This window comes from Doryrhamphus excisus, chromosome 21, assembly GCF_030265055.1.
Source record: "Doryrhamphus excisus isolate RoL2022-K1 chromosome 21, RoL_Dexc_1.0, whole genome shotgun sequence".
NCBI lineage: Eukaryota > Metazoa > Chordata > Actinopteri > Syngnathiformes > Syngnathidae > Doryrhamphus > Doryrhamphus excisus.
In genome coordinates, this window is record NC_080486.1 from 11,258,237 (window position 1) to 11,282,907 (window position 24,671).

General features: G+C 45.9%; 2 protein-coding genes across 4 annotated transcripts; both read left to right on the forward strand.

The window, feature by feature from the left end:
- The first annotated feature begins 634 nt into the window (after positions 1-634).
- rps6ka3b (ribosomal protein S6 kinase, polypeptide 3b) lies at positions 635-21,143 on the forward strand. 3 transcript variants are annotated; one of them, XM_058059428.1, is made up of 22 exons: positions 635-1,188; positions 4,461-4,520; positions 13,842-13,958; positions 14,204-14,285; positions 14,361-14,441; positions 14,589-14,668; positions 14,756-14,862; positions 15,950-15,987; positions 16,072-16,214; positions 17,241-17,311; positions 17,492-17,580; positions 17,648-17,712; positions 17,790-17,892; positions 17,955-18,067; positions 18,137-18,262; positions 18,335-18,424; positions 18,494-18,652; positions 18,868-19,029; positions 19,100-19,176; positions 19,260-19,377; positions 19,454-19,594; positions 19,674-21,143. In XM_058059428.1, the coding sequence occupies exons 1-22, from the start codon at positions 1,126-1,128 to the stop codon at positions 19,794-19,796; spliced, it is 2,208 nt and encodes a 735-aa protein (XP_057915411.1). In that variant the 5' UTR covers positions 635-1,125; the 3' UTR covers positions 19,797-21,143. The 3 variants fall into 3 exon arrangements, with proteins under 3 accessions (XP_057915411.1, XP_057915410.1, XP_057915409.1); XM_058059427.1 differs by lacking the exons at positions 635-1,188; positions 4,461-4,520 and adding an exon at positions 11,659-11,979 and having other exon boundaries at positions 18,140-18,262; XM_058059426.1 differs by lacking the exons at positions 635-1,188; positions 4,461-4,520 and adding an exon at positions 11,660-11,979.
- Positions 21,144-21,341: 198 nt separating this feature from the next.
- Positions 21,342-24,670, forward strand: eif1axb (eukaryotic translation initiation factor 1A X-linked b). The gene is made up of 7 exons (XM_058059455.1): positions 21,342-21,519; positions 22,048-22,131; positions 22,890-22,993; positions 23,127-23,177; positions 23,241-23,322; positions 23,577-23,668; positions 23,744-24,670. Exons 1-7 carry the CDS (start codon positions 21,504-21,506, stop codon positions 23,747-23,749), a joined length of 435 nt encoding a protein of 144 aa, XP_057915438.1. The 5' UTR covers positions 21,342-21,503; the 3' UTR covers positions 23,750-24,670.
- Position 24,671: the final 1 nt, after the last annotated feature.

The following is a 24,671-nucleotide window of genomic DNA, read 5'->3' on the forward strand; positions in this document are numbered from 1 at the left end:
TAGCCGCTTGATGTCGCTGCAGAGTTAGAAATGAATGAAAGCAGTAAAGGCAACAAACAGGGATTTATGTACAGTATTTGTATTAAAGACTGGTAATATTTTTTACCAGGAGAAGAATGCACCTGAAGGCATCTTTGAGGGCTACAATGAAATCTTGATGATGATGAAACGGCATGTTTTACCCTAATCTGACCTTCACCTCTAATTTTTATTAACAGCGTAACACTATAACATAATTTTAGCAAAATATGCATTTAATGCACGAACCTAATATTTTGTTTTCCCGTGTCGCCACACCAGATATGCTGATTGTTTTGTATTTTACTTTTTAAACACCGAAACAGGAAGTGAGCAGACTTTGACATGTTTAACACGTTTTAACATGTAAAAGATAAATAATAAAGATAAATAAATGAACAATAATAGAAAGTCAAAAGAAACATTTTATTTAAAAGCACAGGAATGTGATTTGATTCGAGTTAACGGATTTGTTTGGGTTAACAGATTTGTTCCCCCAGGGAGTCATCGACCCCGGAAGCGTTCAAGCCACACCCCTGCTACAATGTTCACGTTGTCACTTGCTTTCTTTGGTGATTTTTTAACAATAACGGCATCTCAGTTAGTTTTAGAGAGGAAAAGCACAAGATGTTGTCATTTGCATTTAGTTTTCAATTAGTTTTCCGGCAGCGTGACGCAGCACGACAGGTAAGCCGACACCGGCCGCCATATTGGGAAGTCCCGGAAGTGAGGGAGGAGGGCAGGAGAGAGAGAGAGAGAGGGGGCGTCAGATCGTCAACCGATCGACTAATGTTGCATGTGGCTCTTTGAGCATCTGGAAGAAAGAAAAAAAAATCTCATCCTCGTTGCCTTTTCTCATGTTCGACCGCCCGGAGCAAGGGGCGGACTCGGCTCCACAGTACACCCGCAGATAGCTCGCGTTCACTCGGCACCAGGAGCCAGCAAGCACCGCCAGACAGCCGGCGAAGAGACGCGGAACTAGCTGAACATTTGTCAAAGAGGCCGGAAGAGATTAACCGGCGACTGGAGTGCGAGTACCCGGGCGAGACGCGAGGAATTGTACAGCCGGGAGGAAGAGCACAAGTCCAGCCAGAGTCCAACAACAAGATGCCGCTGGCTCAGCTGGCCGATCCCTGGCAGAAGATGCCGCTGGGGGGAACCGCAGGAGAGGTGAGTGCAATGTTCACCTCTGCAAAAAAAGTTACTACTGCAAAAAAAGTGAACGTTTACAAAAAAGTTACCACTGCACTGTTTAAACCACAATGCAATAATAACATAACAAAAAGTACAGTGTTAGACCTGAAATAAATGTGGTTTGCACGAATGTTCTCCAAGAACGTAAAGAGGCCTACTCATACCTATCTTCTATGTTTACATAAGATCCTCAAGGTGTGTCACACAGGCCGTGTTCCACCTTTCTGACTAAGACAGCAACTGATTCAGAAATTAATAAAAGTATTGAAAAAAATAGCATGAAATAACAATTTGCAGTATCAATATGGTGTGTCGGCGGCACGGCGGTCTAGTGGTTAGCGCGCAGACCTCACAGCTAGGTTCAATTCCACCCTCGGGCATCTCTGTGTGGAGTTTGCATGTTTGCATGTGTATTGGAAGTCTATTGTCCAAAATTTTGTCTTGATTTCGAGCAATGGTGTCCAAAGTGCGGCTCGAGGGCCATTCAGTACCCATGGCTGTTTTTTTTATTGGCCCAAAGCACATTCTAAAAATATAATTTAACCACAAGACTGACAAAAAAATCTTAATTAAATCAAAATTGGCTGCACGGTGGTGAATGGTTAGCATGTAGGCCTTGCAGCTAGGAAACCCGAGTTCGATTCCACCATCTCTGTGTGGAGTTTGCATGTTCTCCCCCGTGCATGCGTGGGTTTTCTCCGGGTACTCCGGTTTCCTCCCACATTCCAAAAACATGCTAGGTTAATTAGCGACTCCAAATTGTCCATAGGTATGAATGTGAGTGTGAATGGTTGTTTGTCTATATGTGCCCTGTGATTGGCTGGCAACCAGTCCAGGGTGTATACCCCGCCTCTCGCTCGAAGACAGCTGGGATAGGCTCCAGCACCCCCGCGACCCTCGTGAGGAAAAAGCGGTAGAAAATGAATGAATGAATATGGTGTGTTATGGTTTATTGTTTTCTGACACAGTTACATTTGCACAATTCAACATGTCTGAAAAGGAGTAGGAAGAAACAGAGCTTATTCCATACACTAGTACTCGGAGTGTAAATGTATAAATAGGCCGACACACATTTTAAGTGAGTCTCGGTGCAGAATGACATCAATGGGGGTTTACTGTCAGTGAAAGCAGCACGTCATTTCTCTTTTTAAGGCCTCGGATCTCGTGTTTTTTTTTTATTCTATTCTTAGTGTTTTTTGCGGTGTTATGCAAAACATGAATACGCAGTTGTAGAAAAGTGTGGGATTGCTCCAGAAAGTGAGTAAGACATATCTTGTGTGTGTGTGTGTGTGTGTGTGTGTTCCAGTTCTTGAAGTTTTAGAATCTTAATCTAGGAGGCGTTCGTCCACATGATTCAGGAAGGCGCTTCTTGCATAAGTCCACTTCCTGTGTGCGCAGTGTGCGTGACCACTTCCCGCGTGCGGTGTCACCGGAGCGGCGTGAGCGTGTACAAACTCATCAGGCCGCAAATAATCCACCCTGATTCACCAGTGGCTGCAGCTACAAAGAAAATGTAATGAGTCAGCCAATCCAAATCGCGGCGTTCCGACAAGCTCTTACCTGTTCACCACTTTTCCCACACCGGCGACAAATGTCACCTTTCCGTGTCCAGTGTTACACCTGTAAAAGTGTGTGTTTGTGTGTGTGTGACGGTGGATGTCACAATAGGGGAGAGTGGCGAGGAATGAAGATCAGTCAGCGAGCACGGTGAAAGAGTTTCCATCCTGTTTCTGGGTGGGAATGTTGCTGCAGGAATGCTCTGTGGTTACACCTGATTGTTCGCTTGTTTTGTCTTGTACTGGCTTTGTACACGTGAGTGTGTACTTTGTGTGTACTACCAGACAGACAGAAGTCGGCATTATTACCAATAGATTGCACCTTTTATCGTCGTGTAGTGTTCTCAATATCTGTTTTGTATACGTTGCTGAAGCTCGGCATCAAACACGTTCTCATCCCAGGAATTTTGCACCATGTTGCAGCATGTTGCTGTAGTCACCGGTGCAAAAAATAGCAGGGGTGGGGGTTCCACACACGTCATCAGTTGCTCACCAATCTCCCACACACATATACGTCATATTTCATGAGAGGGACAACACCAAAGAAGTGGATAGAATTTAGAGTAGTCAGTGTAGAGCATGAGTCACACACAGCCCATCCATCCATGTATGGTTGCATGAGTGCTGCCCAAACCAGGGAGACCGGGTCCATTGAGTTTAGAAAAGTGCCTTGTTTAAATAGCTGGCACCAGAAGTGAGTAGCGAGTTCATGTATTGCCTAGAGTGAAGCATGGTGGTCGTAGTGTCAAGGTCTGAGGTTGCATGAGTGCTGCCCAAACCGGGGAGATGCGGTCCAATTAGTGTAGAAAACATGGCAACACACAGTCGTTATTGTTTAAATAGCTGACACCAGACGTGTGTAGCAAGTTTGTGTATTGCGTCTTAACGTCATGGTCTGGGGTTGCATGAGTGCTGCCCAAACCAGGGAGATACGGTCCATTGAGTGTAGAAAACATGGCAACACACAGTTGTTATTATTTAAATAGCTGGCACCAGAAGTGAGTAGCGAGTTAATGTATTGCCTAGAGTCAAGCATGCTGGTCGTAGCGTCATGGTCTGAGGTTGCATGAGTGCTGCCCAAACCGGGGAGATACGGTCCACTGAGTGTAGAAAACATGGCAACACACAGTCATTATTGTTTATATAGCTGGCGACACAAGCGAGTAGCAACATTGAAGTGGTAGAGTCGTGGTCTGGGACTGCACGAGTGCTGCCGCCCCGAGGTAGCCCCAGGTTACTTATACTGTGATGTTACGGAGCAGAAACTGCACTGCATGACATATTTCCAAATGCCTGCGTGGTTTTAACAAGTAGTAGTTTTGCTAGTAGTAGGAGTGCTATCGATGTCGCAATCGCAGCTGCTGGCGTTGGGCTCGCTAAGCTGCCTTATGTAACGCTACTTCCTGTCTGTCCTCCTCCTTCATCTTCGCTTTGCGTGGCGGTGACACCACTTAGGTGTCCCCGCGGACAAATCTCACACCGCTGCTGTGTGGAGCCTCGGGGAGGTCTGACTCTCCACCAGGGTTGCAGCAGGTGGGAGATGATGAAAAAGAAAGTGAAAATGAAAGCAAGTCGCTTTTGTTGAAAAAAATGGGATCTCCCGATGCACAACCGAAACATTTCCTATTTCCTGTGACAACCAACAAAGACGTGCACCCGCCATGTTAACCTTTGACCTCTCTGTGTCGACAGGATGCACACAACGACCTGGAGGACTCGGTGGGTGAGGACGACGCCGTGCCGCCCTGCGCTGTAAGTTCCCCCGGTGCTTTGTGTGTTTGCATGTGTTTGAGACTTGATTGACGCCAACTGGGAGGCTGACGCCCACTCCTCGGCGGGATAATTGGCGTTGTGAGAGCGAAGCTCACTGCAGCTGACGATCAACGCCGTGACTCATCCCAAAACATAAACAAGCCCTCAGAACGTTATTATCATCAGCTCATGGCGTCGTTTTGATATGCGGGAGGATATGATGACGGATGTAGCACCTCAAGTCTGTGTCTGCTTGAGTGCACCAAAAAAAGGTTATTTCTAGTTGCTGTGTGTGTGTGTGTGTGTGTGTGTGCATGCATGCATGTGTGTGTGTGCACGCGTGTGTGTGTGTGGTTGTTGGCGGCAGCTGGAGGCATCGATTTTTAAATGCAGAGGAGATGGCTTATGGATCATCTGTCTGAGAAGAGCTGAGTAGTCATTACTTTGCTCTCCAGAGTCCTCCACACACACACACACACACACTCCACCCAGATGTAAGAGGCTATGTGCAAATGGTCCTGTATAAGTGTGTGTGTGTGTGTGTGTGTGTGTGTGTGTGTGTTTAGTCAGGTTAAACTGAGATAAAGAGGCAACCCGTGACCTGAAATTCTGACCCCACGTGTCCAATCGTCAATTTGAATATTTCTTTCAGCACATGCACAGGAGTGGCGTGCACACACACACACACACACACACACACACACACACAGTGATGCCCCCACGAGACAGAAAATGGTTCCCCGACAACATTAGGAACATCGCTGCTCTCTTAAGGGACTGACTGCCATATGCTGTAATGTACCGCTGCCAAGGTGTGTGTGTGTGTGTGTGTGATCTAGTTATGTAGCAGCACGACGTCACATAAAAGACATTAAATGTTCCTGCAAGGTTCTGACCCCTTCTAAACTCCTTTAAAGGTGCCATATTATAGTATTCATTCATTCATTCATTTTCTACCGCTTTTTTCCTCACAGGGTTCGCGGGGGTGCTGGAGCCTATCCCAGCTGTCTTTGGGCGAGAGGCGGGGTACACCCTGGGCTGGTCGCCAGCCAATATTATAGTATTCAAAATAATAATAATAATAATAATAATAACAGTCAGTGGTGCTGCAATAGTGTATTGGAAGTGTGTTGTGCAAAATTTTGTCTTGATTTTGAGCAATGGTGTCCAAAGTGCGGCCCGAGGGCCATTCAGTACCCATGGCTGTTTTTTTATTGGCCCAAAGCACATTCTAAAAATATAATTTAACCACAAGACTGACAAAAAATCTTAATTAAATCAAAGTTGGCTGCACGGTGGTGAATGGTTAGCATGTAGGCCTCGCAGCTAGGAAACCCGAGTTCGATTCCACCATCTCTGTGTGGAGTTTGCATGTTCTCCCCCGTGCATGCGTGGGTTTTCTCCGAGTACTCCAGTTTCCTTCCACATTCCAAAAACATGCTAGGTTAATTAGCGACTCCAAATCGTCCATAGGTATGAATGTGAGTGTGAATGGTTGTTTGTCTATATGTGCCCTGTGATTGGCTGGCCACCAGTCCAGGGTGTACTACGCCTCATGAGGATAAGCGGTAGAAAATGAATGAATGAATTAAAAATATTTGGAGACAATAGTTGATCATTTCTTGGGAATAATGAAATATTAGGAAAAAATTTGGAAAAATGACAACACTTCAATAACATGAAGTTAAAATATTAAAAACACTGTTTTTTAAGTCGTAATATGAAAAACAAGCAACATCCTTGGAAAATTAGTCCTAATTTTATGCGAATAACGTCATAATGCTACAAGAACAGCCCTCGGCTGCATTTTATGATGTGTAGAGAAGCCTGCTGGATTTAGAAAATGAGAGCAAGACATGTTAAACATCATTAAAAAGTTATTTTTATATCATCTGAGACCTTCAAGCCCTCGCTTGTCTGCTCTGTGGACACTCCACTCCACGTCATTGAACGCACCACACACACCGTGATGTACTTAGGTCTAAAGGCCCAGTCTCATTTCCCGCTTTCAAGCCGGGGTCTTCCTGACAAATTATCCAAGGAAAGATTCATTATTCATGACTCCCTGAGAGAGCGAGCGAGGCCTCTATCAGACGGGCTAAAATTAGAACGCCTTTCCTTATTGAACCGCTCGTTTTTCTAATTCCATACATCATGTCACAACTTCCTGTGTGTTGGTGGTGGCAGTGGTGGTGGGGGGGAATTTGGCAGATGGTGTTTAATCTTGTGGAGCCATCTGGACTGACTTTGGTGCCTTTTTAAACACACACACACACACACACACACACACACACACAACAGCACGCAACTTTGTCAAGTGTGTGTGTTTATATGAGGAAGTGAACCCACACCAGGAAATCCAATATTGTCTTCTGGAGGGAGGACATGGGGACATGACCGGGATGGGAAGGACATCGGAGTAGAGGAACTTTGCTCTTGAGTTGTAAACCCCACAGGAAACACTGGCCCCGCCCACTCTCGTGTGAGTGGCTATTGATAATCGCATTGATTGATAATAGGCCATGTGTGTGTGTGTGTGTGTGTGTTCATGGTGCCAGACAGGGCGGGGAGGGGTTGCTGAAAGCAGTGCATTGTGGGTCCTGCCATTGTGAGAGGTCACAGGGCGATGATGTAATCTGTCCCGACCCGTCAGTGCTCTTCCTGAAAGCGCCGCTCTCTCTCTCTCTCTCTGTCTCTCTCTTTCTCTCTATCTCTCCAGGAAGCCGCCAATCACAGCGCACGGCGACACACTGGTGCTTTTACTGCGCTCAAGTCTTGCCAGGACACGGTGCATGTCTCTAATCCCTTTGGTGTCTGCACAACAGGAAGTTGACCATATATAAGCAACAATGGCTTATTCGTGATTAGTAGTACGATTACTGATGAGGTCAGACTGGAATTTGACATGGACGCTCCGAAATCCCTCTGTGTTTTTATCTATACCCCCCCCCCCCCCCCCCGGTCCCCCCCTACTGTGGAATTCCATGCAGTTTCCTAATCATTTCCTGTCAAAAATCTTATTGTGAAAGTGTCATGGTGCATTCAAAGACCAGTTGGAAATCGTAGTATTTTATATTTATCTATATTTACACATAGCGTGTGTATGCGTGTGAGACAGGGGCGGCTTTTGCGCACAGATGTTTGCTTCCTGCGCAGATGTTGTTGCCAGGGAAACAATGACGGGACGTGATGAGCGGCTAGGGGGGGCTCAGCTGTCACTTCTCTCATGAGTTGGATGCGTTCGGGCGTCATGACAGCGCAATGAAGACGCTTTTACTGCACGCCAGGAGACTCCGCTTTCAGGTACAGGGATTGTGTGTGTGTGTTGTTGAGTGTTTGGGCGTTCTACCAGGGGGCGGGGGTTGGATTTGGCGGCACTTTGACATCCTGTCGGGCATCACTGCCCATTTTATTGATTCTGTACAAGTTCCCCCCTCCGAGTGGATCATCGTTCTTTTGTGCAAAGATTGTGTGCTCATTCACTAGCGACATGCTTGAGACCTTTCTCCAGACAACAGGACCGACGCCGTTGCGGTTTTGTTGATGAAAAACAGCAGCAGGGGTGCGAATATTTGCTTCAAAGACGATTAAGGCACGCTGGGATTAGTTTTGTCCAAACGTGACGAAAGTGATCATCGTCGACTTTTATTTATTTATTTATTCACTCATTCGCCGTGGCGTGCTCTCTCACATGTTGCGTTTCTGCACTCTGTATAATTAAGAGGCTTGGAGAGACTCACTTGGCAACTGATGAAGTGCTTTGATTCCACTAATGAGCGATGTGTGTGTATATGTGTGTGTGTGTGTGTGTATATGTGTGTGTGTGTTTAGTGAAGTTATGGGAGAACGAGTGGTTGGACGAGCACTTGAAAGTCTCCACTGTCCCAACACATTGTCACATTCTCCTGTGTGTGTGTGTGTGAGCGTGTGTTATGACCATGTTGCTATGGTTACACAGCTAACACATGGATGTGTTGACTGCACCTATGACCTCTTCTTTTTTTACATCGAGGGGCCTTTTTTTTTCCTGGTTCCGTAGCGTTCCGTGCTGCTCTGAACGTTCTCGGAAAATGTGCTGTGTCTGGCTTGAAAAGGATGAGTCAGTTTGTGTAGCGACTTTTTTTTTATTTGAGCGTAGCAAAATGGTTAGTCAGATATTATGATCCGATTGCAGAAATTGTGACAAATGTTGTTTTTTTCCTACGGACGTTTCTAAGAAATGTATCAGGATCTACAGTGTTCCGTCTGTGTCTGGCATGCTGGTGTTTCCCGACCTTTTGTTGAGCAAGCGGACCTCAAATGTTGCAATGTCGTACCTCCTGCCATCTAGTGGAGAGAGAGCGTTTCATCATTCAGTCACACTGTTGTTTTTGAAATGAATTAATGCACGGTGGTCAAGTGGTTAGCGCGCAGACCTCACAGCTAGGAGACCCATGTTCAATCCCACCTCGGCAATCTCTGTGTGGAGTTTGCATGTTCTCCCCTTGTGCATGCGTGGGGTTTCTCCAGGTACTCCGGTTTCCTCCCACATTCCAAAAACATGCTAGGTTAATTAGCGACTCCAAATTGTCCATAGGTATGAATGTGAGTGTGAATGGTTGTTTGTCTATATGAGCCCTGTGATTGGCTGGCCACCTCTCGCCCCAAGACAGCTGGGATAGGCTCCAGCACCCCCCGCAAGGAAAAAGCGTTAGAAAATGAATGAATGAATGGTCTATTATTAGTTGAAATATATCGAAATGCTAGTAAAATGTAGCATCAGTGATGTCACATGGCCAACACACTGATGCTTGTTGCACTCGATATAGACAGCCATGGATGCACAGTGAAAACAAGGTTCTCCTCTTGTGGCGTGTGGAAGTGGTTTCTTACTTTGTCCATGTTTCAGTTTAAACAAAATAAATTTGAGGATTACTAGCAAAACTAGCATAGCTACAGTCACATTTTAAGCTAGCATCAGTTGTTGACAGATGCGTAGTTTACAGAAGGTCGGATTTTAAGATGTGTAGCAAAGCCTGAAGTGGCGGTCGTATACATGGGGTGGGTCAGAACCGGTATCATGTCCGTTTTTCACACCACTTCTCTCAAAAAAATGGATCGCCCCAGTAAGAGAAATAAGCTGATCCACATTCGGGGACATGCTCACAGCGACGCTGTTCAAAATCCGCTGTACATAATTATAGAATCATTTTGGCACCACATTCACGCCAGCATCCACGTGCGTGCGTCGCAGTGATGGAGTGTCTGGTCTTCGCCACTTCCTGAATAAATGATGACGCCCTGACTGCTCCTCCTCATCAATGTTTCATGCGCTCATCCTCTTTCTCTCTCTCTCTCTCTGTCTGTGTCTCATTGGTCCGGTCTTTCACTTTCTCACCCACTCTCTTGTCATCATTTCTTCAGCATGTGTTCTGTTTGTTGTTGTTGTTGTGCTGATGCAGTAGGTGGCGCTGTGTTGTGCATAGTAGCACCGTGTCCCTTGTAATACTTCCGTAAAAAGTGTTTATAGTGCTGAGCCCACTTTCTCATCTTGACAGGTGTATGTGTGTGTGTGTGTGCATGTTATTTAAGCCACAAGCTTCAAGCGAGCGGAAATGCACTCTAACCTGACAAATCCCAAACGTGTGTGTGTGTGTGTGTGTGTGTGTGAGCGAGTGCACTGTGGCCATCCAGCCTGTTAATTTGATTGCGTAACAGGATTAGAGGTTGCAGATTGTGTGGAATGGAATCCCGGACCGCTCAATCTGTGATGCTATGCAGAACACACACACACACACACACACACACTTTGATGACATTGACTTGTAAGTTGGTGTATTTGCTCTCTGTGTCAAGGAGACATTTCTAGCAATGTCAGTGTCAAAGCTCACATATTATAAATATTGTCCCGCAATCGTGTAATGGAAGTCCAAAATGAATCCTTTTGATGTTGGAATTTAGACCGTTTAGAGCCCTGTAGACATGAAACAACACCCCTACAGTCACCTTTAAACTCCTCTTATTCATTGTGTAGCACTCATTGCGCAACACGTATGCTAGCGAGCTAACCATTCATTCATTCATTTTCTACCGCTTTTCCTCACGAGGGTCGCGGGGGGTGCTGGAGCCTATCCCAGCTGTCTTCTTCGGGCGAGAGGCGGGGTACACCCTGGACTGGTCGCCAGCCAATCACAGGGCACATATAGCCAAACAACCATTCACACTCACATTCATACCTATGGACAATTTGGAGTCGCTAATTAACCTAGCATGTTTTTGGAATGTGGGAGGAAACCGGAGTACCCGGAGAAAACCCACGCATGCACGGGCAGAACATGCAAACTCCACACAGAGATGGCCGAGGGTGGACTTGAACCCCGGTCTCCTACTGTGAAGCCCAAAAATGTACCACTTCCACACTTAATGGGAGGAGAACTCTATCATGTTGTAAGGAAATGTCGCAAAATACTATATATCACTAGTAGACGATGTCTATGACAAAACAGTGATCATTTAGTAATAATCCTAACACAATCATAACATATGTAACTAGTAAAATATAATTAAAAAGCCATGTTTGCGTAAAAAGGTTCCTTTTTAAATGTTTTAATGATTTAAGATAGCTGATATACAATGTTTATTTGACCTTGGTTGCCCTTGGTACCAATGGAAATATGACATAGAGTGCAGTAAATGACTTATTTGCCACCTCAGTGCAGTTACCCCTTTGCCTTAGTCCACTTTGCATCTCCCCTCCACGGCGTGACTGGAAATGCGTCCTCACACATGGAGGGCGACAACAGGTGGAGGTAACCTAAGAAATGTCAAACCTGCCGCTGATGCCGCGCTTGCATTGTGCAACGTTGTGTGTGTGTGTGTGTGTGTGTGTGTGTGTGTGTTTGATAGGCGGGGGAATTTGGACACACAAATGTTGTGGTAGTTTCATTGAGAACATTGAGTGAAGCTGTCAGTAGAGGTTGTGTACTTGGTAGGATGGGGGGGGTTCTTGTGGTCGTGGTTTGCTGTCATTGGTTAGTGTGTGTTGGGTTGGGGTGGGGGGGGATCTCCAGAACACCTGATGGAAACTTTGTATGGAAGGTTACAGCTGTGGGTCAGGAAATAAGGGGAGTGGGGTCAGTGTGGGGAATCCCACCCCCCCCTCCCTCCTCTCTCGCAGACACAGCTCCTCTTACTGTGGGTATCCCCTCGCACTCCAGTCATTCACTGTTACAGCGTCGCCACAAACAACACGTCGCACTCCTGCCTCGCGCTGCATTTGGACATGACGGCCGACACCAAGCCGGCTTGCCTGTGCCACCTCGACGGCCTCCTGCGGGCGCTGAGGGGGCGGCTGAAAGCACTCCGTCACTTCCTGCTGCCCCCCAGAGCGGACGGCAACCACGGGACGGCGTTCCGCATGTCCGCCATGAGAAGGGGGGGAATGTTTGGCTGTTTGGCATCAGCACCCCGCAGCTGGACCGTGAGTTGTCAGCTTGCATGTCATGTACAGGGTGATTGAAAAAGATTATTATTAAAGAGTTCAGTGATTAATTAATCATCCAATTAATCGACAACTATTTTGATATTCAGTTGTTGTTTTTTTTAATGGACATATCCTCTGAATCAGCACCTAAAATGTAAATATTTATTTGATTTGGTTTGTCTTGGCCCAACCGATTATTTGACGAATCAAAACAACAAACTTTAATTAATCGACTATGAAAATAATTAATTGAAGCCCAACTAGCATATTACATAGGCAAAGTGGGCTCAGGCTAGCCAGCAAAAACACCGGTGTGCAAGTCCAAGCGCTGAGTGACAGCATGGACCACCAATCACACGTTAGCAAAAAATTGTGAAAAAAGCTGAAGCTGAAGTTCCCGTTTTCCCGTTTTTTTTTGCTCCACCGCAACAGATAGGGGGCGCCACTAATGTCATTTACATCCACTAATTGCTGTGTGTGTGTGTGTGTGTGTGTGTGTGTTAAGTGGGTCACCAAGAGACGATATTAAGAGCAGCTACAGGTTTGAGAGGAAGGTGACATGTGCGAGTGTGCACGTCTTCCTTTGTGTTCCTATTTTGTGTTTATGTGACTGTGTGTGTGTGTGTGTGTGTGTGTTCAGAGCGCATGTGCTGGCTTTGCACTTTTAATCCCGTGATTAAGAGGTGTGACATGAGCATCCTGTCGCTCCGGCTCTGATCCGCCATCTGTGATCTGACTCACACACACAAACACACACACACACACACACACACACATGCGTGTTCATATGAAATGGCAACATTCCTCAAGTCCTTAGTGTTTTTATTGTTATCAATTCAGCGTTAATGTCTATGTCCGTGTTTATGTCATCATTATTACTTAATGGCATCTACCATTCCATTCTGGAATTCTGCTGCTGAATGTCATTCCCCATATTTCACAGGCCCCACACCGAATACCATCGAGCGCTATAGTTGAGAAGTGTTCAACTAAAGACAGAAGTGGTGAGAAAGGAGGCGGGAACGCGGGAAAGGAGGGAGGTGAAGATGCGTCTGAGTAATGTAGAGCGAGAGAGAGAGGAAAAAGAGAGAGCGAGAGAAGAAGAAGTGTCAGGAATGATCAGAAGCCGGCGGTGCTCCATCCCGACGCGCAGCATCACAACATGTTGTCGCCGCCCAGCCTGGGACGCACTCCGGACCGCAGGATCCATCATGCACTGGGAGCCTGCAGGTCGTCCACCTGGGATGTCCAGGTACAGAGCGATGATGGAGGACGAGGAAGGGATGATGGGAGATTAGGATTTGTTTTCTTCCGGTTTGAAGGATGAACGGCATCGTTAGTCACTGCAGGTATCGGGGGTGGCTCCATGACAACCATGTGTGTGTGTGTGTGTGTGTGTGTTGTTATCTCCCAATATGCACAGCCTGTTCGACTTGTCGTCAGCGAATGGCGTCGCTTTGTGGTTTCGCTTGATGTCCCGGAATTCTTTCACCAACAAACACAAGACCTCTGCCAAGGCCAAACCATCCTAAACAATCCCACTCCAAGTTCCACTCCAATCCTGTAGGTGATGATCTTCTGGGCCAAGCGTCCCCAATGCAAGCGGACTTTAATTTCCTCGTGCACAACCCCTATGCAAAGTTTCCAAACGCAACCTATTGCTTTTCCCTGCTAAATAAAAGCTATGCAAACATGGTCATGTGACCTGGTCCTTCTAAATCCAATTCTCTCCCATCAGACACCTCATCATCATTGAGTCACCAGAAGCAGCAGCTTGAGAACCTGACCTGTTATGTGTTAGCACTCCACAAACAATAACAATCTGTGTGTGTGTGTGTGTGTGTGTGTGTGTGTTACAGGATGACGTTCCCATCAAGGAGATCAGCATCACTCACCACGTGAAGGAGGGATGCGAGAAGGCAGACCCTCGCCAATTCGAGCTGCGCAAAGTCCTCGGACAAGGGTCCTTTGGGAAGGTGTGTGTGTGTGTGTATGTGTGTCACTTAAGTTGAAATCGGTGCCAATGTTTGAGAGCCGGTTGCCACGGAGACGGCAGGCTGAGGGCACTCCACGCTCCCACTGAGTGTCATCATGTTTATGAATGAGCAATTAGCCTCCCGTCCGCGTTGGCTTTCCATTAATGCACTCCAACACAATCACAAGCAACCGACACACACACACACACACACACACACACAGAGTGACTGTGTGTATAATGTAGGTGTTCCTGGTGAGGAAGATCACGGGTCCCGACGCCGGACAACTCTACGCCATGAAAGTCCTGAAAAAAGCTACCTTGAAAGGTACACAGACCAGGAAGACGCCAATGTGGCTCCTCCGAAATTGAAAATGAATTCGATCCCGTTTTGTGTGTTCAGTGCGTGACAGGGTCAGAACAAAGATGGAACGTGACATCCTGGTGGAGGTCAACCATCCCTTTATTGTCAAACTGCACTACGGTGAGTCAGCCAATCCCACACCCGAGCCATGAGTCATGGCGCCACGGTGCGGCCAATCGCCGGCCGTCATTTTTCCACTTTTAGATTCCCCGACAGGGAGTGGTCACCGGCTGTCTTTTTATCTATATCTCTACCTTTCCTCCTCAGCGTTTCAGACGGAGGGCAAGCTCTACTTGATCCTCGACTTCCTGAGAGGGGGTGACCTTTTCACACGCCTTTCCAAAGAGGTACAATAACACACACACACTTATTGCATTAACTCTTATTTATTTTCTTATGTAATCAATGAATCTACAATTATAATTGTGTTTCAGGTGATGTTCACAGAAGAAGACGTGAAGTTCTACCTCGCAGAACTCGCTCTGGCTCTTGATCACCTTCACGGCCTCGGCATCATTTACAGGGACCTGAAGCCTGAGAAGTAGGCGCACACGCCATTTTAAGCACAAAACTCCATCAAGCACACCAGGGGGGGTCACTAGGTTCTGAGGACGGGGGGGCGGGGGGTTAGCCCCCCTGGAGATGCACAGGATATGAATTTAGTAGACATTCAAAAAAATCCAAATAACGAACAACAACCAGGATATAGGCCACCGTTAAATTTACACAAGTACACACAATCTAAACCAACACACACAAACATGATTATATTATTTTAATGAGCCTATTATTATTACTATCATTATTATTATTCTTCTGATTATGACTACTACTAGTAGGCTAGTATTAGCCTGCTTATTGGCCTGCTTATTAGCCTGCTTTTGCCTTATTATATGAAATTTGTCAAACATTTTTTTGTAAAAAAAAAAATAAAAAATCAATACAAAAAATAGCTAATTATTTATTTAATTATTTAGTAATTATTTAGAAATTATTTATTAATTATCTAATTATTTATTTATTTAGTGAAGCTCCCCTAAAATAGGCCTAATGACGCCACTGAAGCAGATTCTTTATGATTTTTATTGTCCCAAACCCCGCAAATTATGCGCGACCTCTCAACTCCCTGCAACCTGGACTCTCAACTCTCCAGCCAATCAAACGTGTCCCTGCATGTCCCCAACCACGCCCTCACTTCCTTGTTCACACTGACAGAATGATGTCCTTTCAATCACCGCTTTAGATCGCTCTCAACGGTTCCCCAACGGTCTCAAGGAAAGCTACTACGTGCAATGTGTTGTGGAACATCAGGCAAAGTAAAATAACGCGGTCGCACCACAGTCTCATGCAGATGGAACATGTAACGGAGACAGAGACATAAGGCGGACAACAGGAAGTGTGTTCTTCTCTTGCTTCCGTCTGGCTGAAGCAGACAACAGGATACAGTTACCTGCCTGACTAAGTGACTCACTGAGATGGGAATGCCCCCTGGTGGTCAAATGGAGATACAACTCCCAACTTTGTTCTTTATCAAATTAAATAAAAAGGCTTTTAAATAATAATAATAATAAAGGTCACAGTTACAAACAGCCGCAAAACATTGCAACTAAATATTTGTATTCTTTCAGCATCCTGCTGGATGAGGATGGACACATCAAGTTGACAGGTGTGTCATCATTTGACACTGTAGCTCCCTAAGAGACGCCGCCGCCACGATACGTGTCACTCCAACGTCTTTGTGCGCTTACAGACTTTGGCCTCAGCAAGGAGTCCATCGACCACGAGAACAAGGCGTACTCCTTCTGTGGGACGGTGGAGTACATGGCGCCGGAGGTGGTCAACCGGCGGGGACACACGCACAGCGCAGACTGGTGGTCGTACGGCGTCCTGATGGTGAGCTGACGAATCATAGACGTTGTGTTTTCAATACAGTAGAATGTATTAGTGGCGGTAATTAATTAAGTTAATTTTTTCAGCACGATTAATGCAAGCCACATGCATTAGCGGCGGTAATTAGTTAAGTTCATTTTTTCAGCATGATTAACGCAAGCCACATGCATTAGTGGTGGTAATTAATTAAGTTAATTTTTCAGCACTATTAACGCAAGCCACACGCATTAGTGGCAGTAATTAATTATGTTAATTTTTTCAGCACGATTAACGCAAGCCACACATTAGTGGCGGTAATTAAGTTAATTTTTTCCGCACTATTAATGTAAGCCACACATTAGTGGCGGTAATTAATTAAGTTAATTTTTCAGCATGATTAACGCAAGCCACACGCATTAGCGGTGGTAATTAATTAAGTTAATTTTCTCAGCATGGTTAACACAAGCCATATGCATTAGTGGCAGTAATTAAGTTATTTTTTTCAGCACGATTAACACAAGCCACACGCATTAGCGGTGGTAATTAATTCAGTTCATTTTTTCAGCATGATTAACGCAAGCCACATGCATTAGCAGCAGTAATTAATTAAGTTAATTTTTTCAGCACGATTAACGCAAGCCAAATGCATTAGTGGCGGTAATTAATTAAGTTCATTTTTCAGCATGATTAACGCAAGGCAGATGCATTAGCGGCAGTAATTAATTAAGTTAATTTTTTCAAGTCACCCCGCCTCTCGCCCCAAAGTCCGCTGGGATAGGCTCCAGCCTACCCCCGAAACCCTAGTGTGGATAAGCATAGAAAATGAATGAATGAAGAATTAATTTGAAACCTGTGATTAATGTGATTTAAAAAAGTTAATCATCAGCAGCCCTGCTATTTAGCTAGTATTGAATGAGATGCATTTTCTGCTTATTTTTCATAGAAAAAGTGGCAAATATGCAAGGTCGTGAATCCTGAATCGCTGAATCCAGCATATTAAGAGCTTCAATTGGTGTACTTTCTGACTCTTTTTTTTTTCTCCTCTGTTAGTTCGAGATGCTGACGGGAACGCTGCCGTTTCAAGGCAAAGACCGTAAAGAGACGATGACCATGATCCTCAAGTGAGTCCACGCACTGTTATGTATTAAGCTAGCAACAAGAGAAGGATGTGTATTCATGTCTCACATAAGGATTGTACTCTAGATGATGGCCGAATCTACATAGAAAAGTGCAGTTTTTAAACTGCAGTGTATGATGGATCATTTTCGGATTTTTTAAGCTTCTGCTTCTCCTGTCCGCAGGGCCAAGCTGGGAATGCCGCAGTTTTTAAGCTCCGAAGCCCAGAGTCTCCTCAGGAATCTTTTTAAACGCAACCCCTCAAACAGATTAGGTAAACAATAGCGACAAAGTCATGTGCCCCCTGCTGGCCTCTACTGGTAACTACTCATGTTTTGCAGGAGCCGGCCCGGACGGCGTGGAGGAGATCAAGAGGCATCACTTCTTCAGCACCATCGACTGGAATGTCAGTTTATGCTGTTAATATTTCTCTTTTTTTTCGTCCGAGTGGTAGCCGTTTATGTTTATGTTTTGGTCCCACAGAAACTCTTCCGCAGAGAGATCCACCCGCCCTTTAAGCCTGCCGCGGGACGCCCCGACGACACGTTCTACTTCGACCCGGAGTTCACTGCAAAAACACCCCGAGGTACAACCTGTCCCCGCCCCGTCTCCTGGATGAAATAACAGCCCCGTGTGTGTGTGTGTTAGATTCTCCGGGGGTCCCGCCCAGCGCCAACGCCCATCAGCTTTTCAGAGGATTCAGTTTTGTGGCAATAACAGAAGAGGAAACGACGCAACCCATGCCCAATGCCATTGTTAAGGTAAACACGCACTAAATGAGCCTGATTTCGTGGATCGATCCAATAACCACTTTGCGCCGGTGCCTGCAGCAGCTCCACAGAAGCACGTCGCAGTTTTCCGACACCTACGAAGTGAAAGAGGACATCGGCGTGGGCTCGTACTCCATCTGCAAGCGCTGCGTCCACAAGGGAACCGGCATGGACTACGCCGTTAAGGTTAGAACACGGCAGTGTGACCATTGACCTCTGAGTGCCTTCTAAACATCTCCATGTCCCCCTCGTTTGCAGATCATCAACAAAGCCAAGCGAGACCCCACTGAGGAGGTGGAGATCCTGCTGAGATACGGCCAGCATCCCAACATCATCACGCTCAAAGACGTGAGTCAAAGTTCACATATATCAGTGTTGCAGTTTTCCACCATGTTTTAAGTTCCGATGTGGACACAGGTCTACGACGACGGACGCTCCGTCTTCCTGGTGACGGAGCTGATGAAAGGAGGAGAGCTCCTGGATAAAATTCTCCGTCAGAAGTTCTTCTCGGAGCGGGAAGCCAGCGCCGTTCTCTTCACCATCACCAAGACGGTGGAGTACCTGCACGTGCAGGGGGTACGTATGGGTTGCTCGCCATCCGTGTAGCAAGAAACAAACTGTGCTGGCAGCACTCGTGCACCCCTGGGTCATGAAGCTACCATGCAAGACACAGTAATAATGGCTGTGTTGACTATATATATATATATGCTCCTATACAAGCTATACACTGACTACTCTAAAGTAGATACATTTCATAGTATTCACTTTTGTGAGATCTCTCTGCTGTGAAGGTGGTCCACAGAGACCTGAAGCCCAGCAACATCCTCTACGTGGACGAGAGCGGCAACGCCGAGTCCATCAGGATCTGCGACTTCGGCTTCGCCAAGCAGCTGAGAGCGGAGAACGGCTTACTCATGACGCCGTGTTACACCGCCAACTTTGTCGCTCCGGAGGTGATTTGTCTAAATTCGAAACCGCGTGTGGTAAGTCGGTTATCACGATGCGTGTGTGGTTGCCTGATAGGTTCTGAAGAAGCAGGGTTACGATGCGGCCTGCGACATCTGGAGTCTCGGTGTTCTTCTTTACACCATGCTAACAGGGTAGGAGAAGACTTCCTGTGTGACATCATCGATCGTTTCCTAGCAAAGATGCAAAACAGGCCTTTCGTGTTATCATTTTCCAGCTTCACGCCGTTCGCCAACGGTCCTGAGGACACACCTGAGGATATTTTGGCTCGAATCGGCAGCGGGAAGTTCTCACTCACGGGAGGATACTGGAACTCTGTGTCTGCAGAGGCTAAGGTGCGTTGAGTTAGCGTGTACGCACACAAACAGGCGAATAGTTTGAATATGTGACCCTACAACGTGGACTCCTCAGGACCTGGTGTCCAAGATGCTGCACGTGGACCCCCACCAGCGGCTGACGGCGGGCCAGGTCCTCCGCCACCCGTGGGTGACCCACCGAGACCAGCTTCCGAAATACACCCTCAACAGACAGGACGCCCCGCACCTCGTTAAGGTGATGTCACTGTTTGGAATCTTTACTTCCGACCTTCCCATTCCCAAAAATCAATCCATGTTTGGTTGTGACGTTCCAGGGAGCGATGGCCGCCACGTACTCGGCCCTCAACAGGAACGTCCCGCCGGTGCTGGAGCCGGTGGGCTGCTCCACTCTGGCCCAGCGAAGAGGTGTGAAGAAGATCACTTCCACCGCTCTGTGACCTCAGCAACTTTTAACCACGCCCACTCCACCACTCCCCCGCCTCCCCCCCCACCTAATACCAACTCTGACCTCGGTCCGGTCCGGATGGACAGACTACTGAGAGAATCTTGGAACCGCTAATGCCAAAAAGGAGCACAGGGGCCCTCCTAACCGCCCTCCTGCACACCCACCGCCCCCACTTCTCCAACCACCCACCCACACCTTATCGGACTCTTATCGGGGCCTCGGCCGGGTTTTTGCTTTGGACAATCAGGACAGGAAGTGAGCATAAAGCGTGTACATAAAACTGGGAAATAATGATCATAGAACACAATAATCCAACATAAGCATTTAAAGGATGTTTTTAACGCCGTCGTCATGGTTACGTGGACGCACAACTCCTCTCAAGACATAGCAGGCGCACAAGAAGGGAAAGTCTCATCTCAAAGGCAACGACTCGAGTTTTTTTTTAAGCTGTGACGCCGCCAAACTTTTCTCCTTTGCTGTTCTTGGCCAGCCGCCATCTTCCGATTGGACGTGGAATTTGTCCTGTTTCCATATTTTATTGACAGGTGTGACACGGTTGGAGGGTGGAGCTGAGAAATGACGATGCTGAATGCAACCATGATGTCATGCATATGCAAATGAGATATTTCCCCAATATTATTAAGCCCTTTAGCTTCTGGCCCTCCGTGTGATTTATGCAAGGACAAATACAGTAGACTTTGAAGAACTAGACTAAAAAAGGTGCCACTTCGCTACCCTTCAGGTCCCGAAGTGAAAGACACAGGTAGAGGTCACCAAATAAGACTTTAACTGCAATTATAAGGCTTCCATAACGATCTTTCCTTCCTCTTTGACGTTGCTACTGCTACAAATATAAAAACATCTCAGGTTTTCATTCGTCCAGCAGAAGACGACATGACGAGCACAACCACGCAAGGCCGAGTGGGACCAAAGTGCCGTTCCGAAAACTCATGAATTGTGTTCTAGACTGCGGATTCATGAAATTTCATTATTTGGTGTCATTGGCGCCCCCTGTGGTGGCTGTTCGACAGTGCAATTCTTACAATGCCTGAACCGACGCACGTGCTCTCCCAGCCAGTAGGGAGCGGTGTTTCAAATGCAGGTTGTCATGAATGTGTGAGACAGGATGGGTCATCTGTCGCCGTACAGTTCTGGGAACAAGGAATGTAAAAAAAAAAAAGAATATTGTTTATGTAATTACAAATGTCTTCTGTCATCTTCCTCCTCTTCCTCGTTGATGTGACCTGTCAGACGTGCTCAGCCCTGCTGCTGCATCACCTCTTTTTTTTTTACCTGCAGGGAGACTTTCTATGAAAAAATAAAAATAATAATAAGCTGATGACCTTGTTGACTTTTCATTCATCTTTTGACTGCTGTAGTATTGACTGGCATAAGACATTAAACATAAATGATGCTCTAACTTACAGTAAATACATCGACGCCCAGTGTAGGTGTATAGTGGCAAGCATTAACTCTGCCTTTGTCTGTTAACATTCTTCAATAAAGCATGTTTTGAATTCCGCCGGACGACGCATGCGCAGTCCATGGGGATGCGCATCAGCGGTACCAGTCGCTGCTAGCTAGCTTGTCGCCTCGTTCGGTCCACTTTAGCTCTTACGCTTTCGTGACACTTGTAAACAAGTTAATCGTTCATTTTTTTCCACTGAACGGGATTCAGTTGACGGAGGTGTGAGGGAATATGCCCAAGAATAAAGGTGAGTAGCAGTAATGTGTTGAATGGTGTCAGTTTTGTCTTTTTTTGTCTTCGAGCCCGCCGCGGAGACGCGCACGGAGAAACGTGACAACTAGCTGCTAATGCTAGCTAGCTATACGGATTAAATGTTTTTCTTGAGGCCTTTGATGTCTTTCAGACCAATTGATTTCACTTTTAAGATTTCTTCATTGTCTTGAGACGAAGCGGAACTTAACCGACCGGCTACCGATGCTAACATAGAGCTGCGTTTATGCAGCTAGCCATCTCTGATAAGCTAGCTAGTTTCGAGTTTCATCACACTCGCTTGGCCTTTGACATCTGTTTTAGTAATTAGTCATCAAGAGCAGTCACTGCCACTCCTTTTGTTTAACAAGGTTATACTGTAACAAAAAACATAACCATACCAAGGGTGTTAGAGTAAGCTACGTCACGCTGGCGATGTGTACATGCTTAATTTAACTCCCTGCCCGGATTGTCCTCCATTGAACTTAATGTGTCCTCTTAACTTCTCCCCTGCTTCTGCTTGCAGGTAAGGGAGGAAAGAATCGGCGGCGTGGAAAGAACGAAAATGAGTCTGAGAAGAGAGAGCTGGTGTTCAAAGAGGATGGACAGGGTGAGTGCATCCATGATCCCATTATCAGGACCCCCATCTGGAGTTTACAGTATCTAGGGTGGCGTTTTTTTAACAGTGACTGTCATGGGATTATTTATTAATATGTATTATGAACCTTCTCATTTTAGCATAGGGTCGGGGGAATATTCTATACTAGGCCTTGCTGCACGATTCTGCAAATAATGTGAATTAGGATTTTCATGCTTTTGTTTTAGAGATATTGTACTGTTGTTGTTGTGTTTAAGACGTTTCCAATGGTGTGTTGACTGTTCTTTGTGGAGGAAATAAAAATATAAGCAACCAGGTCAAGAACATGGCGGATACAATGTTCCACATGATAAAAATTAGGCAAAAAACAGTCATTTTGTGTAAAATGGCAGCATTTGTTTGTGATGCCGCTCGTGAAGTACTAGTAGTAGTTAAAGTGTCTGTTTAGACATTCAATTGCATCTTGGTGGAATCAAGATCTGAATATTTAATTCTCGTGCAGCTCTAAAATGAATCACAAAATATTATGAGTGGACAGGGGCCACGCTGAAAAGAGGAAAAAGTTCAATGTTTGAATAAGATATCACACTAACACAATGATTAGCCTGTGCAATCAGTAAGAACGTACTTCAAATAAAGTCCTTATGTTATGAATGTGAGCTGACTTGTGAACATTAGCTGACCCCCTCACGTGTTCTCTATTTGTATTCAAGGGCATGCTGCTTACTTTTTGTTCCGTGTCTATTTTGGGCTCTCCCGTATCGTTCCAGAATATGCTCAGGTGATTAAAATGTTGGGGAACGGCCGTCTGGAGGCCATGTGCTTTGACGGTGCCAAGCGGCTCTGCCATATCAGAGGAAAACTCCGGAAAAAGGTGGGAATGCCGTGAAACGTAACGCTGAGTCTGCTTGTTGTCAGCGGCTCAATGCTGCTGTTGTCACATGACCTCCCCGGGTGCGGGTCACAGAGTTCAATGTGATGATGATCTTCCCTCTGCGTTTGTCCAGGTTTGGATCAACTCGTCAGACATCATCCTGGTGGGCCTGAGAGAATACCAGGTGACGCCTCAGGTGAAAGGAGACCCTCGTCTTTTTTTGGTATCTAATTGCGTCTTATTGCAGGACAACAAGGCCGACGTCATTCTGAAGTACAATGCAGACGAGGCTCGTAGCCTCAAAGCGTACGGCGAGCTGCCAGAGCACGGTGAGAGCATCTTCATCACACATTACCACTGCACCTCGGTTTATGATGTTCCTTTTTGGGCTGGGCCCCCAAGAACGTCGCTTATGAGTTAACATTTTGGACTTCATTACGTCTTTCAAGCAGGAGTGTGCCAAAGAAAATGAAAGCCATCATTAGCCATACATAAAAATACAATCAACCAAGGCAAAATTTTAGATGGTAACCAAAAAACGCGGACATTAACCGTGGTACCACAATTGTGCCCTGTTTCACAGCCAAAATCAACGAGACAGAAAACTTCGGCCCCGGAGACGACGACGATATCCAGTTTGATGACATCGGCGATGATGATGAGGACATTGATGAGGTAAGCTCTCAAACTTTACATGATTTTGTGTTCTCATTCGCCAAGATGCTTAGTTATGATGGTCTTCCCTTGCAGATTTAAAGACATGCCACCAGGGGGCGACAGTGGCATTTTACTAGAGAAGCTCCAATTGGGATTTTCTGAACCCATACAGCACCGCTAACTATTTTTTATTAAGATCATCTTATGCCGGGTCTGTACGGTGTGTTAATTTTCAGTAGACATTTCCATCAGTAGACATGTTTGGTGTTTCAGAGGGACGTTTGAGTGCTTTGGATATGTTGGAATGAATAAACATGAATGGTGCTTGAGGTCAACGCTGTTCACCACACAGCTGGGATGAGGACTCAAAGTATATTCATCACCAGCATCTTGGAGGATGTAAAAAAATATATATATATCATTTTGTTCCCGCCCACAGAAAGCAAATTTGTGTTCAGCCATTGTCTTCTTTGTTCCTTGTCCGCTCTCTTTGGAGGAGGCCAGCATGCGACTGCAACACATTACATCCAATGTCTTTTAAAAACAAATAAAGTATTTATATTAATTTCACAACATGTGGAATTTAAGGAGAACTGCAGAATCTCTGGATTCACCAATAAAGATACAAACATAGATTTTTGTTTTTCTTTTTTTTTTACCGGCATCCTTTTTATGTATCTGCTGTTTGTTCAATGTGGAGGAAAAAAACATCCACTGGTTTCAAGAGAACAATCAAAAATGTGATTAGTTTTTTTGTGTGTGTTATTGCTGCTCGGCTGCCGGAAGCAGCAGTTGGTTCAGGAAACGTGGAAAACCTCACATCACTTACCTACCCTCATTTTATCTGTACAAAACATGATTGAATCACATTTGACCTGCTTTTTCCTTGTGTGGCTGGTGTTGCTGCACCTCATTTGGAAAACCGCTGCTCTCTCTTGGTGGCCTGTTGCTGTTAACGTACAGTACTATAGTGTAACTGGCGTGACGGTCGGGTGTCTAATAAAAGATCTTAACTCTTAAT

Excerpts from the sequence above, each read along its gene's own strand:
- rps6ka3b (XM_058059426.1), top strand. The coding sequence starts at position 11,782 with ATGACGGCCGACACCAAGCCGGCTTGCCTGTGCCACCTCGACGGCCTC. Across the intron at positions 11,980-13,841 it reads CAGCACCCCGCAGCTGGACC|GATGACGTTCCCATCAAGGA; the intron begins GTGAGTTGTCAG and ends TGTGTGTTACAG. Across the intron at positions 17,581-17,647 it reads CAACCCCTCAAACAGATTAG|GAGCCGGCCCGGACGGCGTG; the intron begins GTAAACAATAGC and ends CATGTTTTGCAG.
- eif1axb (XM_058059455.1), top strand. Across the intron at positions 22,994-23,126 it reads GAGGAAAACTCCGGAAAAAG|GTTTGGATCAACTCGTCAGA; the intron begins GTGGGAATGCCG and ends GCGTTTGTCCAG. Across the intron at positions 23,323-23,576 it reads CGGCGAGCTGCCAGAGCACG|CCAAAATCAACGAGACAGAA; the intron begins GTGAGAGCATCT and ends CCTGTTTCACAG.